At 42.3% G+C, this 23,404-nt stretch overlaps 1 protein-coding gene across 7 annotated transcripts in view; it reads left to right on the top strand.

The window, feature by feature from the left end:
* FGF13 (fibroblast growth factor 13) overlaps positions 1-23,404 on the top strand; it is a 984,800-nt gene that overhangs the window by 469,932 nt on the left and 491,464 nt on the right. The window contains exon 1 of one of the 7 annotated variants that reach the window (XM_085607979.1): positions 18,776-19,035. The exons of the other annotated variants lie outside the window; for them this stretch is intronic. Coding sequence (XP_085464105.1) covers positions 18,819-19,035 — 217 coding nt within the window. The 5' untranslated portion in view covers positions 18,776-18,818. Of the gene's footprint in view, positions 1-18,775; positions 19,036-23,404 lie in introns of those variants that run through there. 7 annotated transcript variants of the gene reach the window in all.

Here is a 23,404-nt window from a genome sequence, read left to right as displayed (position 1 = left end):
AGGCCTTGTCCCCAGTAAAAAAAAAAACATGAAAATAATAAAACATAAAACTAAAAGAACTTGTGGAGCCCTGTTTAGGTCTGTTCATCCACTCCCCTCCTACCCATTGACAGCAGGGGTGGGAAGAGTGGTAAGAGAGATAACAAAGGGCAAACGAGGGGTAGCAACAGCCCCTTCCTCCCTACCACCTGTCAATGACATAGATGGTCTACTGAAAACACAATGGATGCAGATAGGGTGCACATGAATGTGAAAAGCACTGTTTTCAAACCAAGTTTCATCTTATGGCCACACCATGAACTGCTGATGGAAACAGCCATAGAACGTGCTATCTTTCTTGTTAAAAATCTGATGTTAGCAGCAAGGTTGGAATTCATTTTATAAAGGAGTTTTAAACTTTAAAAGACTAGAAAGGTTGCAATGCTTAGACGTTTTCTGAGCATAATGTTTGATAACTTTGTTGAATGGTTTCAAACAAGCCATATCAATAACTCCACGCAATCTGTGTCCGAGAATGACGGGCATGATCTTAAAACATGCACATTGATTTACATCATCATTAAATTATTGTCAATGTAAGCAGGAATTCAAAAACTATAAGTGTAAGAAATTGTGTTTCTGGCTGAGGGGAGTGAAACTCTAGTCTAGCAGCAACCACAATCTTTGTCAGGGTGAAATCACAGCATACTCTAAATTAAGCTTTGCTCAACACTCTAGTAGCTTGGCACACAGCATTCAGGCTTAATTTAGGGGCAATTTGTAAAGTGTATTCATGTAGCAATTCGCACTGAAATAAAGTGACACACAACACAAGAAAAATCCCATACCACTTTAGAAAATAATGAAAGACCAAACAACATTTCAAACACTAGAACCAGGGATATGCAATCTTAAAAATGTAAGTGAAAAAAGAGCCAACAAGCATAAAGCGCCAACTCTGGCAATCTTGTCACACTGGATTGAGACAAGATCACAAGTTCAGGCAGACTGCGATGGAGCATGGGCTGGCTGCATAGACCTAGTTTGACCTGCTGAACAGAGTGCTCTAAATCCAGGTTGAGGAGTCATGTGAAGTCCTGCTTCGAGTATGCACCCTGCAACAGAGGTGATGCGAGGTCCTTGCATGGAAATGTTTCATGCAGTGACAGTACGGAGAGCTGCATTGGGAGATGCAAGGTCCTTGTGGAGAGAGATGTTGCATAGTGGTGGTTCTGATGGGCTGCGAGCTGCATTACAAAGTCCTATGTCAGGTATGTGTCATGCAGCAGTTCTGATCCAAAGTTGGGTGAAGCGGTGTGCCGTGCTGCTTCAGTTGTGCTGGAACCACAGATGGGCTGGCAGAGCAACTTCAGGTCCAATTCCAAGGGTCCAGGACTGGAGTGGGAGCACTTGGGGGACAAGACTAACAGCTGTCAAAGTTCAGGTGCTGGGTTCAAAGTTATTGGAGCCTGTCTGATCAGGAGGCCAGACAGGGCAGGGTGGATTACGCAAGGTGGAGGGAGATTAATTTAATTTAATAATTTTAAAAAATTAAACTTATCTTTCTGCCGGCCGGATCATGCGTCTTCTCTGCTCCTGCTCTCCTGCCTCCGGCAGGAACAGGAAACATAAGTAGGCAGCCAGTGTTGTGATTGGTTGAGACACTACACAGCCATGGGCTTATGGGGAGGCCATGTTCCCCATGCAGGCTGCATGGAGAAGAGCAGAGTGGGCATGACTGGTTTGGTCGGCCAGAGGGGGCCAACCAAACAGTCTTTGCTCACTCAGGAGTGGGCAGGCACACCACTCCTCCCCTGCCCTGCTCGCAGAGCAGCCCCACCCACCTGCCAGCCTGCAACCAAACATAAAATAGTAATAACTGAAAGTTATTATTATTGTATGTACTACGAGAAGCAGTGGTGCGATGCTTCTCCACCCCAGGGCCGCCTCAGGATACAAAAGATTAGTGACAAACCATTTTTGCGTGTGTTCAAGAAGGGTCTTTGTGATGTGTAAGTGTGGTAGGTGGCAGCTCTTCTTTCTTGTTAAGTCAGAGTGGCCCATCCTGCCAACATCTGTCTTTTCTTTGTCTTACTGTCGGGGAGCATTACACAAAGACCAACTGACAACTACACCTAGTCTTGTAACCCAGGATCAGGCTGCAGGCACAAAATGGTTAGGACAAGAAAATGCCAACATTCTAAAATTGCTTTGGGTGCCCTTGTCCTTTTGTTACTGATTAAGCGCAATCGCTGGATTGCAAGGGCTCACGCTCTTATCCCCACCTTTTTCTCTTGAAAGTGGGTCACTTTCCTTTCCCTTTGACTACCATATCTAGACTCTCCCCTCTCCTCACCTCTCTCTTGTCATGTCAGATCACGCACCTCTTTACACGGACGAATACATTAAGAAAATCCTGGAAGGTCCTTCCCTCTTTGTTGACTCCACCAATGCTCCCCAAGAAATCAGTTCCACCTTATCTGAACAACTAGAAAAAACTAAGAAAAAGTCTGTCAGGTTACAATTGATGATACGGATGCTTACGGAATATCTGAAAGCTAATATCATTCCCACCGGCCTCCAAGTCAGAAACGTACCAGGTATTTTTACAGATGTACCGAAATATATCAATAATTTCAGTTACATCAGCACTACTTGCTCGAGACATTGGTTAGTCCTTGGTATAGATATAGCGACAGAGGAACTTAATAAAACTCTGGAAGAGATAACTGAAATTGAACAACAACTAACTACTAGCGACACTATAGCGGATAGTAAAAAATTGCTAGAACAAATCCAAAAAACAGTGGATGAATTCTTTAGAATAGAACAAAATAAAAAATCCACCAAAGTGAAAAAAGATATTAAATCCTATTCCACTGAACGCACTTACCCTTACCTTAACAAGGACTTCTATACTAATAGATCTTACAACAACCAACGTTACAACCGTCCTTGGGGCAGATTTAACAGAGGTAACACCCTAGTCGGTTTCTCTGATACCTCAGTTGAGTCATCCGACAATTCGGATCCCGGCGAAGGTACGAGCAGTACAAACAGAGCACCTAACAACCCGAATCCATCAACACCCTCTTTTTTAGGTCGAGGCCCAAACGAACCCCCGAGAAGAGGAGGGTTGAAACGTGCCCATTGGCAAAACCCTCCAGGAGAACGCCAAACCAGACGCAACTATTACTGTTGGTAGACTGTTCCCCAGAGGTACACAACAGTGACTCTACCAACCAGACACAAACAAACTTTTCGTTGCCAATATTCAACCTCACAAATTTCCAACTGAATGAATCTGAATTATCCATCCTTAGCAAGGGTCTTTCCTTTGTACCCACGACTAGGACTAACTTTTTGGACCTGCAAACCGAGATGCTTAGATTTTTCCGTAAGATCAGACTACAGAGTTTTTTTCTGTTGAACCCACTTCCACCGAAAACATCCAATACCCCATTGAGACCCCCATCAACTTTCTCCCCATCAGCCAGCATGGTTCCATCTGAGGTTTCCTGTTTTGAAAAACTGGTACTTAAAGACCTCTCCCAATTAGCGACAGAACACCAGTTCATTCCGTACAACATTGCACTAGAAGAGAAAACAGCACTTCAAACTCTCAAGTCCAACGCCTTAGTGGTTATCAAACCCGCAGATAAAGGTGGGGGCATAGTATTACAAGACACTACCACCTATAAAAACGAAATATTGAGGCAGCTAGCTAATACTGATCACTATTCCAAACTTCCAACAAATCCGACTAATGAGCTTAAACAGATGATTCAACAGACAACCCAATCAGGTCTGGAACAAGGTTTTTTATCTAAACATGAATATGATTTTCTGAATACCAAGGCCCCACGCATACCAGTCATCTACACTCTGCCAAAGATCCATAAGGACAGTTCCAACCCCCCTGGACGGCCCATCGTTTCAGGCTGCGGGTCTATTCTAGAGCCATTGGGTCTCTATGTTGACTACTTTATCAAGGAGTTTGTTCCATCTACCCCGTATTACGTCAGAGATAGTATGCAGATGATTACCCTGGTAGAAAATCACAGATTCAACCCCTCCACCGATACACTCTGCACGTTAGATGTTGAGTCTCTTTACACAAACATTCCGCAACGAGATGCATTGCTCATCATTGAGACTACTTTAGACACTCGCACTAGGCCACATGCTGTACCTACTATTTTCATCTTACAACTCCTCGAGATCTGTCTGACTAGAAACTTTTTTCTATTTGATGGTCATTATTACCAACAAACCAAGGGAACATCCATGGGAGCAGTTTTCGCACCAAATCTGGCTATCCTTTACATGAATGCCCTTGAGATTAATTACATATTGGCCCAACAGAACCCCTTCCAATCTGCAATAACACTATGGAAACGTTATATTGACGACATTTTTTTCATTTGGCATGATACCCAAACCATGCTCATCAACTTCCTCCATTGGCTCAACAATAATTGTGGTGGTCTCAAGTTCACACTCACATACAACAAAACATCCATACCATTCCTTGATCTAAACATAATACATGATGATGGACACCTGATCACCAGCCTCTTTAGGAAAGCCACCGAGCGTAACACTCTCCTAAAATACAGTAGCGGCCACCCAAGGGCCCTTAGAGACTCGCTTCCCTACTCACAATACTTACGCATCAGACGCAACTGCACCCTAAAGGAGGATTATTTCAGGGAAGCCAAGACACTCAGCGACAAACTAACATCAAGAGGTTACCCCAAAAAACTAATTCGCAGTGCCCTGAAAAGAGCATGGTACTGTCCCAGGGATGCTCTCTTGGAACCCAAAACCAAGAGAAGTGAAAACCGCCTAGTGTGTGTCACCACATTCTCTCCATCTTCCAACAAAGTGCGTAAAAGTATTCTTAAACACTGGAATGTGTTAAATGCTGGAATACTAAATCTTGAAAGACCTCTCTTTGCCTTCAAAAGAAATAGAAATATCAAAGACCATCTGATAAGAGCGGCACTCCCTGAAACCAGAAACACTGGCACGCTCCTCGAGCATTGGTCTTTACCCGCAGTTACTGGGCACAACAAATGTGGCAATTGTTCTGTATGTGTATTCACTACTGACTGTAAAGAGTTTGTGTTTGGTAACATACGTAAACCCCTTAATCATTTCAGTAATTGTAACACCAGCAATGTCATTTACGCAATTCTGTGCCCCTGTGACAAGATCTATATAGGACAAATGACACAGAAAATCCGGATCAGAATCTGCCAACACAGAAGCAGACTGAGGTGTAAAACACCAAACGCACCGCTGGTGGAACATTTCGAATCAGCTGGTCATACTGAGGATGACATTCACTGGACAGTCGTCACTGTTGTCAAAATTCCTCCAAGAGGTGCAGACATTTCACAGCTTCTGAATAAAGAAGAATTAAAATGGATTTTGAAAACGGGAAGCATTCACAGTGGATTGAACCGCTTAGAGGATTGGACCTCCTTACTATGATTGTGCAATTGGAACCGTCTGCAACCTATGATACACTCACCACAATACTACCACCTGACTTTAAGAAACATCAATTTATTTTTCTTTTCCCATTGAAACTGTGCTCTTCATGTTTTATAAATGCAATAGCCTATACATCCATGTACCAGCTCTCCAAATGTCATTCTCTGCCCTTCTATCCTTGTTTTTATTCTCACCACGCGCCGTTTCTCACTCACCCAATATGGCGCCCTAAATTCGCCTTGTTTTCCATCTCTCACGGGCACGACGTTACTATTAGCAACTATTAGAACATGTGACTGGTCACCTGATCCAGCCACGATCACATCTAACCGGCGCAAGCACTCCTCCACCACAACTTTTCCGGCATTGACCGAGACGTTGCCCTGCCGACTCCCCCGGAACGTGACTACATCTTCACATTACGGTATGTTTTTTGTTTCCAATCGGCGGCTCCTCACCCCCGTAATTACGAAGTGTAGACTTCAAGTAATTTGCCTTATTTTACCGACAGAATTTCACTGCCGCGTTCAGTATTACTCCCGCGGACCTGGGTAAGCCGTTTTTCCCTTTATGCACTGCACCTCCGATCCACGCCTCGAGCCTGTTTATGACCTCCTTAATTTTATTTTTACAGACCGATTCCGTGTTCTAACAGTCGCTTAGTTTATCCAACTAAGGTGACACATCTTCTTTGCTGTAATCAAGGACAGCATGAGGTAAATTGTTGCCCGCACATCGCGCCAAGCTCACCTGACACAGTCTCCGTTGTATTTAACTCGCCCTTTCCACCTGCGACACCCACAGTTCTTAAATTTCAGTCACGCCCTCAGCTTGAGCATGATATCGACCACGCACTTCCCCACAGTCGAGACTCCTTAACACTCGCGGCATCCACGACCTTCCGCCATTTACACGGCCTGCCACGGAGCATGTTCCACTGTATAAATTTTTTCCCCTTTGATCCGTGTCCGACAACTCACTAAGCCATTCTGATCTTGATTAGCCCGCGTTCTGAGACAAACTGTTTTTTGTTATGTTGGAACTTTATTTAAACTTAATCATTATGTTTTGTCTGATTTCTTTCCCTCCATTTTTTCCCTCTTTATTGTACTATGTTGGTTTTTGTGTTAATTGTTGTATATTCAGGCATTTTTATAGGCAATTATACTAATCAGTCCTGATGATGATCCTAACACCCTCCCAGTAAGGATCGAAACGTCGTCGACTATGTTGTTCACCTTACACTATGATTACTTATGTGTATAAAATGTCGTGAAGGTGACTAGGATGTTTCACTATCTGCTATTCTTGTCATAGAAACATCGCTTCAATTGCCTGTGTGTGTTTTTCAAAAACTCATGTCCTCTTGATATGTAAGCCATAGGATACAGGCTTGTGTCCCACCAATGCTTTGCTTACATCTTGTTTGATCATTGAAAAACATTTTGCTTATTAAAGCTGCCTTGTCCGGCTGGACATAGGCTATAATATAGAACCTACTGCGGCTATATTGATTATCGCTTGTTATATTTCTTTGTTTTCAGGGACCACTGTCTCTTATAATACGTAAACATTCTAAAATTGGCATTCTCAGACTGGTGACTTTAAATTTGACATTACCATTAAAGAGGCATTTAAATTACAGTTCAGCCAAATTTGACATTCCCACCTGCTCCCAATTAAAAGTTATCACTTATTAAATGTAATATGTTAACTCAATGTTTCCCTATGATAGAGGTATGCCTCACAGTATTGAATAACTATTTTAGAAGCTTTCCATTACCAGGACATGCATAAGTTAAAAGCATATGTCCAACCTTTTAAATACAATGCACCCTGCCCTATGGGCTACCCAGAGCCTACTTTACGGGTGACTTATATTTAATAAAAAGGGGAGATTAAGGCTTGGCAAGTGGGTTATGTAGCCAAGTCGAATAGGCAGTATAAATCTGCATTCAGGCTGCAATGGCAGGCCTTGAACATGGAAAGGGGCTACTTAAGTAGGTGACTCATTAAGTGCTGCGGGGCATATGGTATATCAAACTACAAGGGACGTATAAGTAAATTAAAAATGCCTATTAGGTATAAGCCAATTTTACCATGTTTAGGGGAGAGAGCACAAGCACTTTAGCACTGGTTAGAAGTGGTAAGGTGCAGAGAGTCCCAAAGTTAACAAAAAGAAATGCAGAAAAATAGGAGGGACGAAGGCAAAATGTTTGGCAGGTGACCCTACAGAGAGGGCCAAGCCCAACAATAAGCTTCAACTAATGCGGTACTATACCACTTTAGTTTATCACCAAGGGGTTATTCGCTCTCATATACTTCACTTTGACCATACTCATACCATACTGGGCCTCTGTAGTTGGTGACTTTGCACCTCCATATTTCTACTGCAGGTACACAATTGACCACATGTAAAATGTTCTCTTTGTACGCATGAGTTTCCAATGTTCAATGTAGGAGTGTGCAAAGTTTTTATTAGTCAAACCTAGTCTTGTAGATTTCTCCATTTTTGCTACAATCACAATTTATGGTCTTTCCTGCTTTTTCTGTGCCCATGCTGTCTCACAGGTTTCTTTTGCAAGCATTAGTAGGCACCAGTAACTAACAAGCATTTTGTATGTGAGTGCAGTACGGTTATCTGTTCTCTCAACTACTATGGAACTGTGCCATATAATGACCCTCAAGTATTTTGCATGTGAGTGGGTTCCTATCCTATATTTTGGTCAGGAGCACTTTAAAACTACATTGCGCTGCAAACTTGTATTTTGCGAGTGAGTGCATACATTGTGAGCTGTTTGTCACACAAAACTCAGCAGAAATTTCTCTTGCATGCGAAATAATTATGAAAGTCCTAATTGTCTTACGGAAGGCTCCCTTACGTGGAACTTTGTAATGTTGATACCTTTCTCATAGTTTTTGGAGAAACCAACCAGTCCAAGTTTGTGATGGAAAATAATGACAACTTTGTAAACCTCTTGTTAAATAACCAGCTGTTTGCAGTATATGTGCAGGACACTGTGCTACTGTACAGCTGCAATAGGACTTTACACTGCATGTATCCGATTTCCTTAAAATCAAGAATGATAATCTTTTGTTATATTTTAACATCTGGCATTCTAATTTTAATTTCCTAGTGGAAACTACAAAATTAGCTTAACCATAGTTTAAATAAGCTTTGCAAAACTAATAGGTCTGCTTTTCAATAAGTGAAAACCCAATAATTGGTGAATGTGTATGTGTGGTTGTGTGCATAGATGTATTAGTAAATACCTGAGTCAGTGGTATGAAGAATGAATTGTTTGGTAGGTGCATGAATAGATAGGTGAGTGATGATTGAACTCTTACTGTACAGAAAGTCTTTTGGAGGGCACAGGGACTGTTAGCCTCACAAGATACCTTTATGCTAATGGGTCAGAGTAGTCATATCTATTCTTCACAAGAAGAGGCCAGGAAAAAACGACATATGATGCATACACCATGATTGGTAAGATAGGTGCACAAACCTGGACCATTGTTAGATCTATAGAGCTCCGAAGTGCTTCTAAAGATAGACAGCGCCAGTGTATCCTGAGATGTGCACAGCTTCTGAGAGGAATCTGCACTGCATGGAAGTGCTACTAGGGCTGTGCATCTTCAGAAAAATGCAAACCATGCACCCACCACTCCCATCAGGAGAGCCATTCCACAGTCTATATTGTGATATTTCAATTAGTTACATAGTCTTCAACTCTTTTACCAAGATTTCTTAGTAGTTATTCAAATTTACCTTCGAATAAGGCGTCTGAATACCATCACTACTCTGCACAGTCTTTGTGATTGCCCTAAAAGCAAATGGTATAAAACGAGTTATGGGGGCAGATTTACAAGCCCCTATCGCCACCATAACGTAACTTTCAGTTACACTGTGATGGCAATAGGGGCCTCACCTTATTTACAAGGCAGCATTAAGCCACTTAACGTGACTTGATGCTGCCTTGGCCCCCTTTCATGCTATGGTTAGCGTGAAAGGGGTGGGCAGTGGGAGTTGCGGTGGGTGTTCCACCCCAACACCCATTGATTTTGATGCTGCCCCCTATTTACAAGGGCAGCATAAATAGGAGTCAGCTCCAAAATCAAGACCTGGGAAAACCTGGTCTTAAACAGGAGAACCAAGGAGAAATGCTTTATCTCTCCTCGTTTTTGCTGTTTCCATGTGTGCTGCCTTGTGCAGCACACATTGAAACAGCAAATGTCCTATAATTGGTTATGTGCAGGAAGGTCTCCCTTCAGGTACACAAACAATCATTTTTAAAAAATTCAGTTTTTAACTTCTATGTGTGCTACTTTAAGCAGCACACATAGAAGTTACAAAATGGCATTCAAAGATTGTTTATGTGCAGGAAGGAACACCTCTATGCACATGAACAATCTTCCCCTCAACACAGACACCCTTGCACTATGGTGCAATGGTGTCTGCATTGGCGCTAGGCAGCTAAAGTTAGTGCCAGCGCAGGGGGAAATGCAGGGCTTCACCATATTCTAGTAAATATGGTGCAGACCAGTGTTTCTAAAGTGACGAAGTGTGTTGTCGCACTTTATTGTGTAAATTTGCCCCATGGTATTATAGCAGGGGCTATTCAGAACCATCGCCCACTCAAAAAACAGCAGAGTCCATAAGTATGATTCAGCATTTTCTGGGCCCACTTGCTTACCATTAGTTCTCTGACTGAGAGATGAAGTGAGTTAACATTGTCATCAATCAAATTCAATTAACAGTGCAACCCATTTGGCTACACAATGGGATAAGAAGGTTCATGACAAGTTCAAAATTAAGTTAAGATACACGACTCCTAAATTCATGCTATAGAAGTACAAAATAGCCACAGGCAGTCTTCAGCCTGTGGAAGAAATTAAGGCAGACCAATATACGGCAAACACGCAATTCAGTCACAGCAATACAAAGATTCAAAAGCAATATTTGGTGCTCAGAAAATGTTGCATGTTTTGTTGTCTATGCATGGGTGAATTTAAATCACCTATGGTAGAGTTGCAGCTAAAGGGATGGTTCTAAAAATCTAAAGAGTCTCAAACTCAGGAAGTTCCATAAAAAATATAATTATAACCAGGCAGAGGAAATATAAGTAGGGAAGGTGTAAAAATTTCAGAAGCTTGGTCAAGAGTCTTCTACGTGTCAGAGAGTAAGTGTTAGCCTAAGCAACATTTAGGAAAGAATCAAAATAAGCATGGAGGTCAAAACCTCTCAGAGTCTAAAGGAATCTGCAGTAAGGGAACCTGAAGGAATGAGGAAAGCATCTGAAAGAAGTCTAAATGGCATTTATCGAGTGAAAGGAGCATCTGTGGGGAATATCAGAAGTATCTGAATCCACAACGGTGTGAACACTAAGGGCCTGATTCCAAATCTGAGGATTGCCAGACTCACAAGGCCGTGGCAGTGGCAGTCCAGCCACTGCCGCACTGGCTTCCGACCGCCCTATTAGGAATTTGGCTGTTGGACTGCCATTGCACCGCTGCAACCATAAGGGAATCACAACCAAGCATATTACGACTTTCCTCACCGCCAACGGTGTCATGGAGGTTATTCCCTTCATGTAACTGCTGGCCGTGAGGAAAGAGAGGGGGCCCATGCCACTGTTTATGGGGATGCATGCAGGGGGCACATGTTGTGCCCCTCTATATTTTTGCACGACATGGTGCCTTCCTTCCTGTGAATGAACGTGCACTGGCAGTCCTGAGGCAGTGCTGTTTAAGGCTCACAATGAGCCTTTAAACAGCACTGCTGCAGAACCACCAAGCCACTCGCCCTCCAGACCTCAAAATTACTTGTAATCTGGCAGGCGGGTGGCAGCGACCCTTAGCGGTGCAGGGGCGCAGCAGTGGTTCCATTGTTCTCATCCATTTCTCATGTTGCAGACCCCAACATTTTCAAATATCCCGCACCGGACATGGGAACGACATCTCCTTCTCATGCATAGGTTAAATTGCAACATTACTGAAAAGGCCTTTCAGTTGATGCTCTGGTTCCCCATGTTCTTTTATCAAGGTCTTCTTCTTATGCTCTCTCCTCTATCACTAGTACAGTAATGAATCTATTCTCAATCTAACAATGCATGTGGATACCCGCAATAAATGTCACATTAGCAGAAAATGGAAAACCGTATTTATGCGGCATGGTGAAATACAGGCCTACTGAAGACAACTTAAAGCATCAACTCAATGGTACACATTTAATATGCGGGTGTATATTTAAAGACAAATAAATATTGCTTTCTAGTTCATAAGGCTCACATTACATTTAAGATTCAGTAAATCTTTAAAATAATCATGTGTAAGTATGACTAGGAACTACATTAAATCAAATATATGAAATATTAATGCACACGATGCATAAACTTTTTATCATTTTAATGAAATCACATTCTACACATATGAGAATGGTTTCTATTTAGTTTGCTAATCAATAAATGTCATTCAAGATATTAAAGCACACATTATGAAAGTATAATTTCATCTATATATTAAGTACATTTGCTACTAAGTAAAGACTAATTATTTCATCCAGACTTCAAATAATATCTCATTCCGTGTTGATAAAACAGGCAATGCGAGTAAATTCTCTAATCTTACAGTTAATGCACCCGTTATTAATAATGTCAAGTACAACACTTACATTAGTTTGTTAAATCACATACGAAACATGTGCTAAGTGCACGTTCATGCACGTATCTATTAAGTATCTCAGACGTAATTGTGACGTATAAAGGGTGGGCAACTTTACACTGCATCAAGTACATCTTTTTTATAAGGGACAGGAAGTTTCTACTTTTTTCACACATAGTCATTGTACCATCTAGCAGGTGGCTTGAGGTGGTTATAACCCAGGCCCTAAAGTGATTGGAGCTGTGACCCAAATATATGAAACCCCTGGCTCAAAGAAGTAAAGGAGACCAAGATAAACGATGGAAAATAACTGCTGTTGTTCATATTTGTTCGATGCAACGTGTGCAGCTGTGAATGAAAACAGAAATTGGGCAAAATAATAGAGAATTTGGTCCTGATTAAACGATTAATAAGAATAAAGAAAGGTTTAGCAGAAACCTATTTTACTGTGAATGATTTGAACTGTTTGGACCAAAGAAAGTCCAACTATCCTGATGCTTCAGGTCAGAAAATAGATTTTCCCAAGTTCTGAAACGAAGTCATCAGGCCATAAACTCAATTTGGGCAAAGGAACCATTCTTTATACTGTACCTCTGACTTATGTGATAAGTACTGTGGTAGTCCTTAAATCAACACTTCTGGTGGTTGAAGTGTGCCAGAAAACCAGGTACAAAATGGTCAAACTAGGCCAGCGGAATCACTCTAGTGGGGAAAGTTGCCCTTTGGACCCCTCCATGCTACCATGCTCACAAAACATAACAGCATCTATGGTTCCTTAATCATCCCACGGATTATGGCCAGTCTCTCCCGGGAGGACCTAGTCTGCTGGGAGTAGTAGGTGTGGCATTCCCCGTAACCTCATGATTCGTAACCCTGGAAAGGGCTATTGCCTGAGGGTTGAAGTAGCCAAACCAAGCACCTAGCAATCTTCTCCCTCCATCCACCAAATGCTTTAGGGGAAGACCAGTGCCCCTAGATACTGTGGAGTGTGCACACTCCATTTCATGGAACTCCTGGGGATGTGCTGAGTTACAGAATCCTTGTGGTATTCCTCTCCAACTCCACGTGTCCATGCCCAGGAAAGCGGGCAGCAGACTACACACCAAGCACCGCCCACAGGGGTTGTCTGACAGAATATCGATCAAACAGATATCGTGTAGACAGAATATCTAATCAAAAATATTGAGGACCAAAATATCGAGAAGGTAAGTGCAATGAGATAAGTATAGATTTACCATTTGTAACTCCACATCTGCATACCTTGAAGACATATATATCGTGAAGGTACATATATGTGGAGTTAAGTATAGTAAAACTTTGCTTACCTGGAGAAACTTACCTTCATGATGTTATGTTGTGTTAATATGATTTCTAAAGTGCGACTGTTACCCTAAGGTGTCCTGGTGCTGAGCACTGCCTAAATGGTTACTGTTGAGTGAATGACTATAACGTAAATAACCAGGTTTTCAACCCTTTCCTGATGGAGTGGAGCTCGGTTGCATTTCTGAGGTGGAATGGTAGATTGTTCCAAGCTTTTGTGGCACATGTAATGAAACTCCCGCCACCCCAGCTAACTGGGGAAACAATCACTTGTTTTGCTGCCATAGACGCAAGGTTCTTCTGGGAACATACCATTGAAACCATTCTTTCAAGTAGTCTGGACCTGCTCCCATAAGGGACTTGTAGACGGTGCAAAGGGCTTTAAATTGCGCCCGGTGTTTGACTGTGAGCCAGTGAAAATGTCTTAGTTCCTTCTTGACCAGTACAAACCTAGGTGTACCCGTCAACAACCTGGCTCTTGCATTTTGCACGATTTGGAGTTTGTTCATATGTCTCTTTTGGATGTTCAAGTAGAGACTGTTACAGTAGTCCAACTGTGACATAATGAGAGCTGTGACCGCTGTCCTAAGGTTGTCTTTCGGAAGAAGGAACTTTATTTTCCTCAGGTTTCTGAGGAGAAAGAAACATGTAGCTACATCCCCACTTATCTGGTCCCCGAAAGTAATAATAACCTCTGTTTTTCCAGATTAAGTTTCAGGCAGGTCGAAGACATTCACCCTGAGATGGCTTTCATGCAGCCATGATATTTTGTTCCAGTTTCAGCTTCTTGGCCACGCTGGAGGGACAGCACTATTTGCGTGTCATCCGCGTAAGATGTCAATTGGAACCAGAATGATCTTATCAGGACCGCCAATGGGGACACGTATACATTAAAAAGTGTAGGGCTAAGCAGACCCTCCAGCATTTCGCGATTTCGCGATTCACGAAAAAATTGCGAAATCGGCTGATTAGCGCAATGGCCGCGATATTTGCCATTGTGGCTGCTAAAAAGGGTCTCACGGAAGAAATGAAAACATGATTTGCATCTTATTGGTTGCACGCGTGCACACGTCACTGCTGCCGCTGTGCAGTAGTAAAATAGCTGCTTCCTAATGGGCTCAAGTACATTGCTAACTTTTACAAGTGTTCTCTGCCTTCAAGGAAATGGGAAGGCTAGTGTGAATGTGGTTGGAGGAGTACAGTTTTACGGCCTTGTGCGCGCCTGCTGAGCATAGTTGGACTCGTTTTTATTGACTGGTTTTTCTTTTTTAACGCCGAGCTAGGGCTTCCGAGAGAGGGGGGAGGTGTAGTGCCGTGACTTTTGTAATCTCGGCCTTAAGTGGCATGGGCAATGTGACCGAAGTGCAGTTAAAAATATATCTGGAGTAAGCGTAGCGTAGAAGGTAGTGTTATTAAAGGAACAGTTACGGTCGTCTGAAATTTAAAGTCGATCATCTTTACAGCGTTTCATTTTGTTCAGCACGGCTGAGGATGCCATATGAGCTTGAGCTAATTAAAAAAAGTAAAAGTCAGGCTTTCTTTCCTTTCGCAAAGCCCTTACAACTCGTGCCTTTAACCTATGATCCTTTCGGTTATTAGATGCCTGCCCTGCTCATTCCCCTGTTTCCTCTTTATAAACTTAATTTTCATTTCTAACCTATACTTCATGCTAGTTCAGCATAGTTTGCAGCTGCGTGTGCCTGTCATTTCCGATCCACTAGAAGTTATGTAAAAGTTACTCTTTGCATAGGATGTGACAATGTGCGATACCACATCACCAATATATGGCAGACCGTCATCAGTGCAGATGTTGACAATTAGGTGAAGGTGCAGAGCACCGGAAATGACTGGCTCATATTGGACCCTGCTACTACCCTCCAACAGTGCTGCTAAACTGTCAAGGGACTCTACAGCACATGCTGACTACTGGACGATGCAAGGCACTCTCAGCAAGTGCTTTAAACCCATAAATTATTTTTAAACACAGCCCCCTCTGCCCAGGTGAGCGTCAGGTGCGACTGCACCAGTTTCACCACACTAAAGACAGCCCTGGCCATATCCACTAATCCTGCAGAGGTTGCTAAAATGAGTAATGATCACTTCCAGAACCAGCAGTGCTTACTTAATTTGTTATTGAATAAGTGCAGGGCTCAAAGTTTTTCTTATAAGCCCACTGTCAAATGTCAGGGTTATGAACACCCCATCTGTGTAGTCTAGATTCCACCTCATGCCTCTTTCATCCACAATGATACACTCCGTGCCCCTCTCTTGCAGGTTCTTTTTCATACTGCTTTCTCCCTTTTTTATTTTTTAATGTTTTTCCAACTTTCTCTTCACTCTTCTTTCCACTTTTATGCCTTTCCGTCTCTTGTTCAGTGTTGTCTGATATTGGACGTTTCAGTCCCCACGAATGAGTGCTAGTTGGCCCCTCCTGCTACCACAAGTTCACATTAAGCACAAAGAACGCATGTTTCGCCTCCAGGTGTTTGGTCCTGGGCCAATTTAGACCATCTAAGGTACAATGAAAGGAATGTTATCACAATTTTTGGATGTGCTATTTCGTTTTCACTGTGCAAGAATGAATTGTGAGCCACTTGTAGAGTCAGGTGGCCCCTCCTGGCCTCTGTTCTTTATTTGGGGAAACGTGGGACTAGGGGCTGCAAGAGAGGAGGTGAACCCTGCTGTTTGGAAGGACTGGTGCTCAAAGGACAACACAAACTGTTACGAGACCCCATGACATTGACTAGTCTAGTTTTTAGCCAACAGCAATTTGCATGCGATTAATTGGAGGTGCACACGTCTAATGGGAATAAGAAACTACAGGTCCCCGAATGCAAAGAACAATTGACTAGATGTACAGCAGGACTGTATGATAGTGTGACATACAGAAATGAGCCTCTTATTTTTGCTGCATCCTTTCCATCTGCTTGACTACGTATTGAACTTGAACGGTGTCTTGACAGGCCCATTTACTTCCTACATAGGCCACAGGTTTCTGCCCCTTCAAATAATATGTTGTGTAGTTGTAAATACTGGACCTGCCATCTACAATGGATGTGAGCAGGGAATGATGCATTCTGACGCGTGGCAGCAAACACTGGTGCATGTGCCGGATTTTCACTTTAGAATGCTATGCAGAGGGATGGTGGCATGTGCACGAAACCAGGTACAACCCCGTTCCAGTCTCGATAAAACGGATAAACCTGTTTTTTAAAACTCTGAATGTTTCAGAGTTTTGATCTTTGAACTACATGCTATGTTTATAAGACATGATACCTGTTTTGAGCTAAACATACCTGAAGCTGAAAACTCAAGTTGCATAAGGTAAAAAAAATTGTAACGTGAAATAGTACCTCAATCCAGATTTTTTTTAAATTGGACTTCATGATGGTGACACTAGAGACTCGGTATAACATGTAAGCAAGACAAAGTAGCATTTTCGCATTGTTTTATATACTCAGTTCTTTATTCAGTTTTGATTAATTGGGTTTTTCTGAAAAGTAATGGGCATGATTTGAAAAATTCGTTATGAGAACGTAGGAAAAGTTGTTAGTAAACAGCCCCAATGACAGCTGCATCTTCCTGGCATAGTTGATCTCAACCAATCCGTGGCAGTGCACCTCCACCAACTACCATCCTGTGCCCTATGGTGCCTGATGAAGAGGTGTCCTGCCTCGTGGGTCCAGGAGGCAGAGGTGCCTCGGCAGGGGTGCGTACATGGGCGCTAAAACATTCCAGGGAGAAATAGGGCCCCCTCGCATGAGGTTAGGATTAGAGCTGTGCTTCCGTAGAATTGTAGGCACTTTAAACATGCCTGTTTCAAAGTGGAATGCTCTGCTAAAACAGTTTCTATTAATTTAAGACTGAAAAAGGATGGTTGTGAGTAAAATAAAGTTCCGCAATAATGCCGCTAAATTTCCATTGTTGTGCCGCTAAATTTCCATTTTTGTGCCGCTAAATTTGCAAAACTATGCCGCAATAATCTGGGGGGTCTGGCTAAGGGACGACCCCTGAGGTACCCCACAAGGAAGGGAGAAAGGCTTTGACCTATCTTTATCCAAGTCCACCATTTGAGTTCTGTTGGTAAGAAATGATATTTTTGTCCTCGACATTCTTAACACGATATTTTGTCCACACAATATTTTTTATGCAATATTCTCTCTAAACTCCACCCACATGGACTAAGTCACATTGGCATGGGGTAACTTTCAGCCCAAGGTCTTGCTGCAACCCGAGCATCCCACAAGAGGGGCATGAGCTCTGAGAACCAAAATGAACACTTTGCACAAGAGCACTTTTGAATGATGAGCTCTACTGGCCCTGCTACTGTTTAGTGCCTAGCCACCAGAGAGAAAGAATACATGTTGCCAGAGCTCAGTACGGTTCTCTCACTACTCTCACCATAGTTTGGAGAAGGACCAATCAAAGCTAAACGTCAACTGCAGGCGAACTAAGTGGTAGTTCTGCCTGGTTGGCACAGTTCCTTTGTGTGCCTGGATTTGTTTCTCTTGCATTTGGGATCTTGCCCCTGTTGTGTCCTATACATGGCACCAGCTAATTTCTGTACAGCATAACATGGGCAAGAGATGATCATCTGCTTCTTGGCATGGATGCTGAAGAAATGTGCACACTCTGTAGTAGAAATTCTCCTGACTTCTGTCTGCGTAGCATTCAGTCTAAGATGGAGTTCCTGTATGATGTGTGTGTGAGCTGTGTGGTTGTGTATTTGTGTCACTCCATGCACAATATCAATATCTGTGTTCACTGTGAAAAAACTAATTAAATAGACTCTTAAATTATTAAGCCACCTGTTTTAGGTAGTTTTTGTTAGTGTGAGCTACAAAAGGAGCTTCTGATGCAGTGTACAACAGGAACATCAACCACTTTTACCAAAGGCAGACGATGACTTGAAAAGACTGATATGCAAACGGAAAATGAATTAATCAGTTGGCAATTCTATTGCATTATTTTGGATGTAAAGCTTAACAATTTGCGCTGATAATCTGTATTCGAATAATGCAACTGACTTGCCACAAACGCTAAAAAAGCGTTGGATCCACTCCCGGTGCGACCTACACGGCCTGTTACGTTTTCTGAACTCTACAATGAAAACAAGATTCGGTGGTTTCCATTCAGACTCGGAACTTTCATTGTGCTTTAGTAAAACTTTTGTGGAGGTGACATTAAAGCGTCAGCCCAATCTCAGTACGCTGGATTTATGGTAGGTGCTCATTCCATATTCGGCTGCTTGCTTAGTGCGTCTCCTAATCAAGGCGCTGTTTTTAGCCTGCCGCACTAGTGCAGCCGGTGATGCTGTCAGCAACCTCTCCAAAGAACTCCTCGTCTGAAATGAAACAATGCATCTGCTTCGTGTCAAATCTTCCCCTTCCATGGCACAGTCCATGCGCATTCGCATCGGACGCCACCACTACTCAGCGTGTCCCTCACCGACTGCAGGGCACCAAACTCCGAGGACCAGACCAGGCATGTTAAACTTCAAAGCCGGATCCTCGGAAATGATGAAGCTGAAGGCTAAGGGAATTATTCCTTGGCAGAAGGGAAACATGCCAACCCGTAAGTATTAGGCTTTATTATTAATATTTAGGAATATGTAAATCTGCTAATGCTGGACTGCTCGTTCAGGTTGCTTGTGGTTAGTCTAACATGCCTAGTGTCGTGTATTTTCTTCATTTCTTTATTTTAGACTCAGAAATTGAATAATTTTTACAGAAACTTTTCTTTTTTCTCTGATATATATATATTTCTACATTTTTACCAAAGTTGTGTATAATTTTATATATATATTTCAAGAAGGAAATTGATTCCTATTCCACATATTCACATCTGGAGCAAATGGATGCCATTTCCTAGCTGTACAAAAACAACACGTTTGTTGTTATGCTTGCACAAAACAGTGCCTGGTATCAGCAACGCTTGAGAGTAACCTACTGATGCCTCCACATACATACTGGTCCCTCTCTAGGCTTGAAAGCGGCGCGGAATGCTGCTCATTGTTTCTAATTAAAAAGATATTGCTACTTGGTATTGTGTTGCATAACATTTCATTTTTTGCATCAGTGTGTGGAACAATTGATTGATGAATTGTATATTGAATGTTCGAATTCAGACAGCTGTCATGCCATTGAATCCTGGAGTGGTGGTTAACACCTGGGTTAGGAAGCGTTGCGTCATCCATCCGTTGAGGATGGCATGACACAATTTAAGAAATCAACATCACCTTTCATTGTACTATAGCTGGACCACTGGACGCGCGCCTCGCTTTTTGTCGGTCTGATTTGTAGGAAGACTACTTAGATATGAGACACACACTTGTTTTTTTATTATAAATCTGTTGTGTACTTTCAAATTATTTTTCATTACATTGGAGAAATCGACGTAAATTGCATCATAAATGTAGTGAGACTGAGCCATTTTAATGATAGCATTTTTTAGTGAGAACAATAGCTGTGCACGTCTATAGTGAAATCACACGTGTAAGTTGCAAAATTCCCTTTGTGTTTCTGGTTCTTGTCTGACTGCACCTATTGACTCCACCTACCAGAACCAGTTCTCTGCTGACCTGAAAATGCTTTCTCTTCACAAAGCTGCCCAGAAGTACAGATTTGCTTTTTCACCGACAAAGGTCCAGATGGGTTATTTGCAAGCCTCGTGCGCCGCTGGTGCGCCACTTTTAACATGGAAATAAGTGGTGCACCGGCGGCGCAAGGGGCTTGTAAATAAGCCCCCTAGTGTCTTGCTCTAGACCACATTGTGATGTTTCGGGAGACAGCAGAGAAGTCTTGTTCTTCGAGTGTTGCTCATTTGCACGTTTGTATAGGAGCTAGAAATGTAAGGGAGGGGAATGCAGCTTGTTTTCTATGGCACATTGTACAGATCGATACATTCAAACACGTATCTTATAACAAGATGTAAAGCACGATTTAGATAAGAATTTTAGCAATACTGATAAATATCATGAGGCCTTTGCTATTTGCTTGTTCTTAATTATTGGCGCAATAAAATAATAATATTATTAAACGTGTATTGCCTCAAGGTCTTCTGGTAATCGCAAGACTCAAAATAAATAGGTTCATTGAGAACGTGAGGTTACCTACATTCTACTTCCGGAGAAATTGAAATAGTCCGTACATGGGTTTGATATGTTTGAAAGCAAAGGCTTGCAGAATATATGGCACTTTGGCCACACTGATGTTGGTGACGGCTCCTGATCATTTTCATTCGCAGCCGCACAACAAGTGTTTCAAAATCCACTTAACAGGAGACCCTGGGCCAGGATTTTGATTTAATTCCGTGCAATGTTCAGCTGCAGGAAGAACAGGTAGATTTAGTGCAGAAGATTATGATGAATTATTTCGACACTCGCATAACTACACCTTAGGCTGCCTATACCTATTATAGGAGATTTAAACTGCAGTTTATTTACAACGCAGAAGAGGACTCCTGTAGGGACATTTGTTACAGCATCTGTGGGATTTCTATGCCAATCATAGCATTATTGGTTTGAGTAGGATAACGAGAGAAAGATTGTTTACAATGCCATTTAGAGAATTAAATACAGATTTTGGCACGCATAGCCCTGCAATAACAGCTCATATTGCATAATGGGACAAACAATGTACTCGATTATATGCTAATGACCAACCCTTCTATTCATGTTGAGTTATAATATTTGACCGTTGAGTAGTTACTCTCCATTATTTTGTATACTCGATGAGCTGCAGGCCCTAGTAGATCTTCAGATGCAATAGATAAAATATAACCAGGGGATTTGAAAACCAAACCACGTAGTTAGTACAAGCATCCGTCCGATTGAAATCCTGGTTTGAGAGGAATATTGATGTTGGGCTGTTGAGATTCTGTAAATGATATATCAGTATCAATGAGGGAACAGCAAAGTCTTTTGATCAGTAGTAAAACACATCTGCGTCTGCTTTATTGTCACCGCTAAAATGTATCGATTCCGGTCCAGAATAGATTACTTGTGGCTGGTGTGGATGGTGTAATAAGGATTACATGAGGAACAAAAAGGGACTCTTACTTACCATTGCAAACAAACATGTTGATCCAGCTGGCCAGGATATGAAGGCTGGGAATTTTAGGAAACCTGACATTCTGCCGCCACATTGGCTCAATTACAACACAGATACCATCTATGGGCTACAATGCAGAAGGTAGTGAAGTGCATTGATATCCTTGAATTCTGCTCTTTAGTCTTCTGTGGATTCTCTACTAACTCGCTGAGAGACATTTAAAATACCATAAACATGTTAGCATGGAAAAAATATATACCCTCACTGTACGTTGTCTGTTCAGTGTCCACTCAAGAGCTTTCTAATAAAAGAAGTGACTTGATAAAAGATTGGTCAGTTGAAACATTCGTAGATTTAATAAAGAGGGCAAAAACCTCTAAACACATATTTTTAGTGAGGTCTCCTCCTCTTGCTATTTGAGACAATGTCTCATACTTTGTCCATTCCTGCATTGTCGAAAGGCGTCAGTTTACTACCAATTCACAGAAAAGGGCATTTTTCTTTACCTAGTGATTGTAAACTGATTGCTGACTGGATACAGAACGTAGTTGTTTGCAAATACTAAAATACTAAAATATATATATCACCAAAAACCACATAGCACCAACTGTGGGTATCTGGTTCAGCCAGGCAGGGTCAAAGTCAAAGGTTTAGACTGACTGCAATGGATCACCAGTTGGGTATGGGGCAGACGTTCATCCCTGTGGAGAGTTTGCCTTCGGACTTTAAAAGTTTTGTGGCGAAAAATTGATCATTGACGACGGAGCAAGCTGCACATTGAATCAGAGAAATGGCTTGACGTCAACTGGCGGCCACTGTGCGACGTCTCAAAGTCAATTAATGGCTACTTGGCATCGGGCCTATTGAAGCCATTAATGAAAGATGTTCGCGTTAATCAGGTGATGCTCAGCACTGAGTCTGGGGAAACCTTCTATCAGGTACTGCTCCCTGTCGAGTTCAGTGAACCTGTTGACGAAGGTTGTTGCATCAATGCTCAATGTCAAATCTCTTGAAACTTGGAGCTATGCAGAGAGGAGTTCACCATGACAACAGCCAAGGGCCCATGATATTGGGGACAATATTTCGGGGTACAGTCTCACTCCCACAGAAGCCAGCAGAGGGCACTAGGTCATGTCCAATTGGGACTGGGCAGATGAAAGCAGGAAATGGCCTCTGGAAGCTTGTTGTGTCCCTCTAGCTCAAACGGTAAGTTAACCAACTGGCCCTTGAAATCACTTCTAGGCTCCTGGGTTCCTGCAAGCAGGTTAGGTCTTTCTCCAGGATTCAGGCAGCAGGGCAGTTCATCTTTTGATTCTTCATAGATCCAGATGTTAACTGAAGGGAATTCTGGGGGGTGCCAATTTTATTTCCAATGTCAGCCTGTTGGTGAAGGCAATTCTTTGCTCACCCTGAATCAGTCTGGACAGCTCTCCCCTCCCACTGGGTTTGGACCCAACCTGTCTATAAAGGCAAAGGGGAGACTGGCCTAGGTGTGAGCTTCATCTGCTATTGACAGAGTTGGCATCATTTGAAATTCAGATAGAAGCTGGGCAGACCCCCAGGCCTCCCTGTCAAGGAGGGAAACTCCTCCCCATGCCCATGGCCTTTTGACCATTTTCTGGGAGAAGTACACATCTCACTATGGAGGAGCCATCAGTAGTCAAGTGAAAGTTGGACACTGACAGAAAGGCCTTTTTGCTTTTAGGCAGAATGGAGACAACTTTCTAAAAGTGTCTTTTCCTTAACAGTAATATAAAATCTGACCTTACCATTGAATTGGGGTTTAAATTTCTGATAAAATCAGTCCTTGAATCGTTTATGTAGCTGCTCCCAAAATGAAATTAAGTATAATATATACCAGTGGTATCCTATGGGAGTGCCAGCCTTGCCAC

This window comes from Triturus cristatus, chromosome 5_2, assembly GCF_964204655.1.
Source record: "Triturus cristatus chromosome 5_2, aTriCri1.1, whole genome shotgun sequence".
Taxonomy (NCBI): domain Eukaryota; kingdom Metazoa; phylum Chordata; class Amphibia; order Caudata; family Salamandridae; genus Triturus; species Triturus cristatus.
The sequence above is the reverse complement of the archived record's forward strand: the minus strand, read 5'-3'. Positions and strand labels throughout refer to the sequence as shown.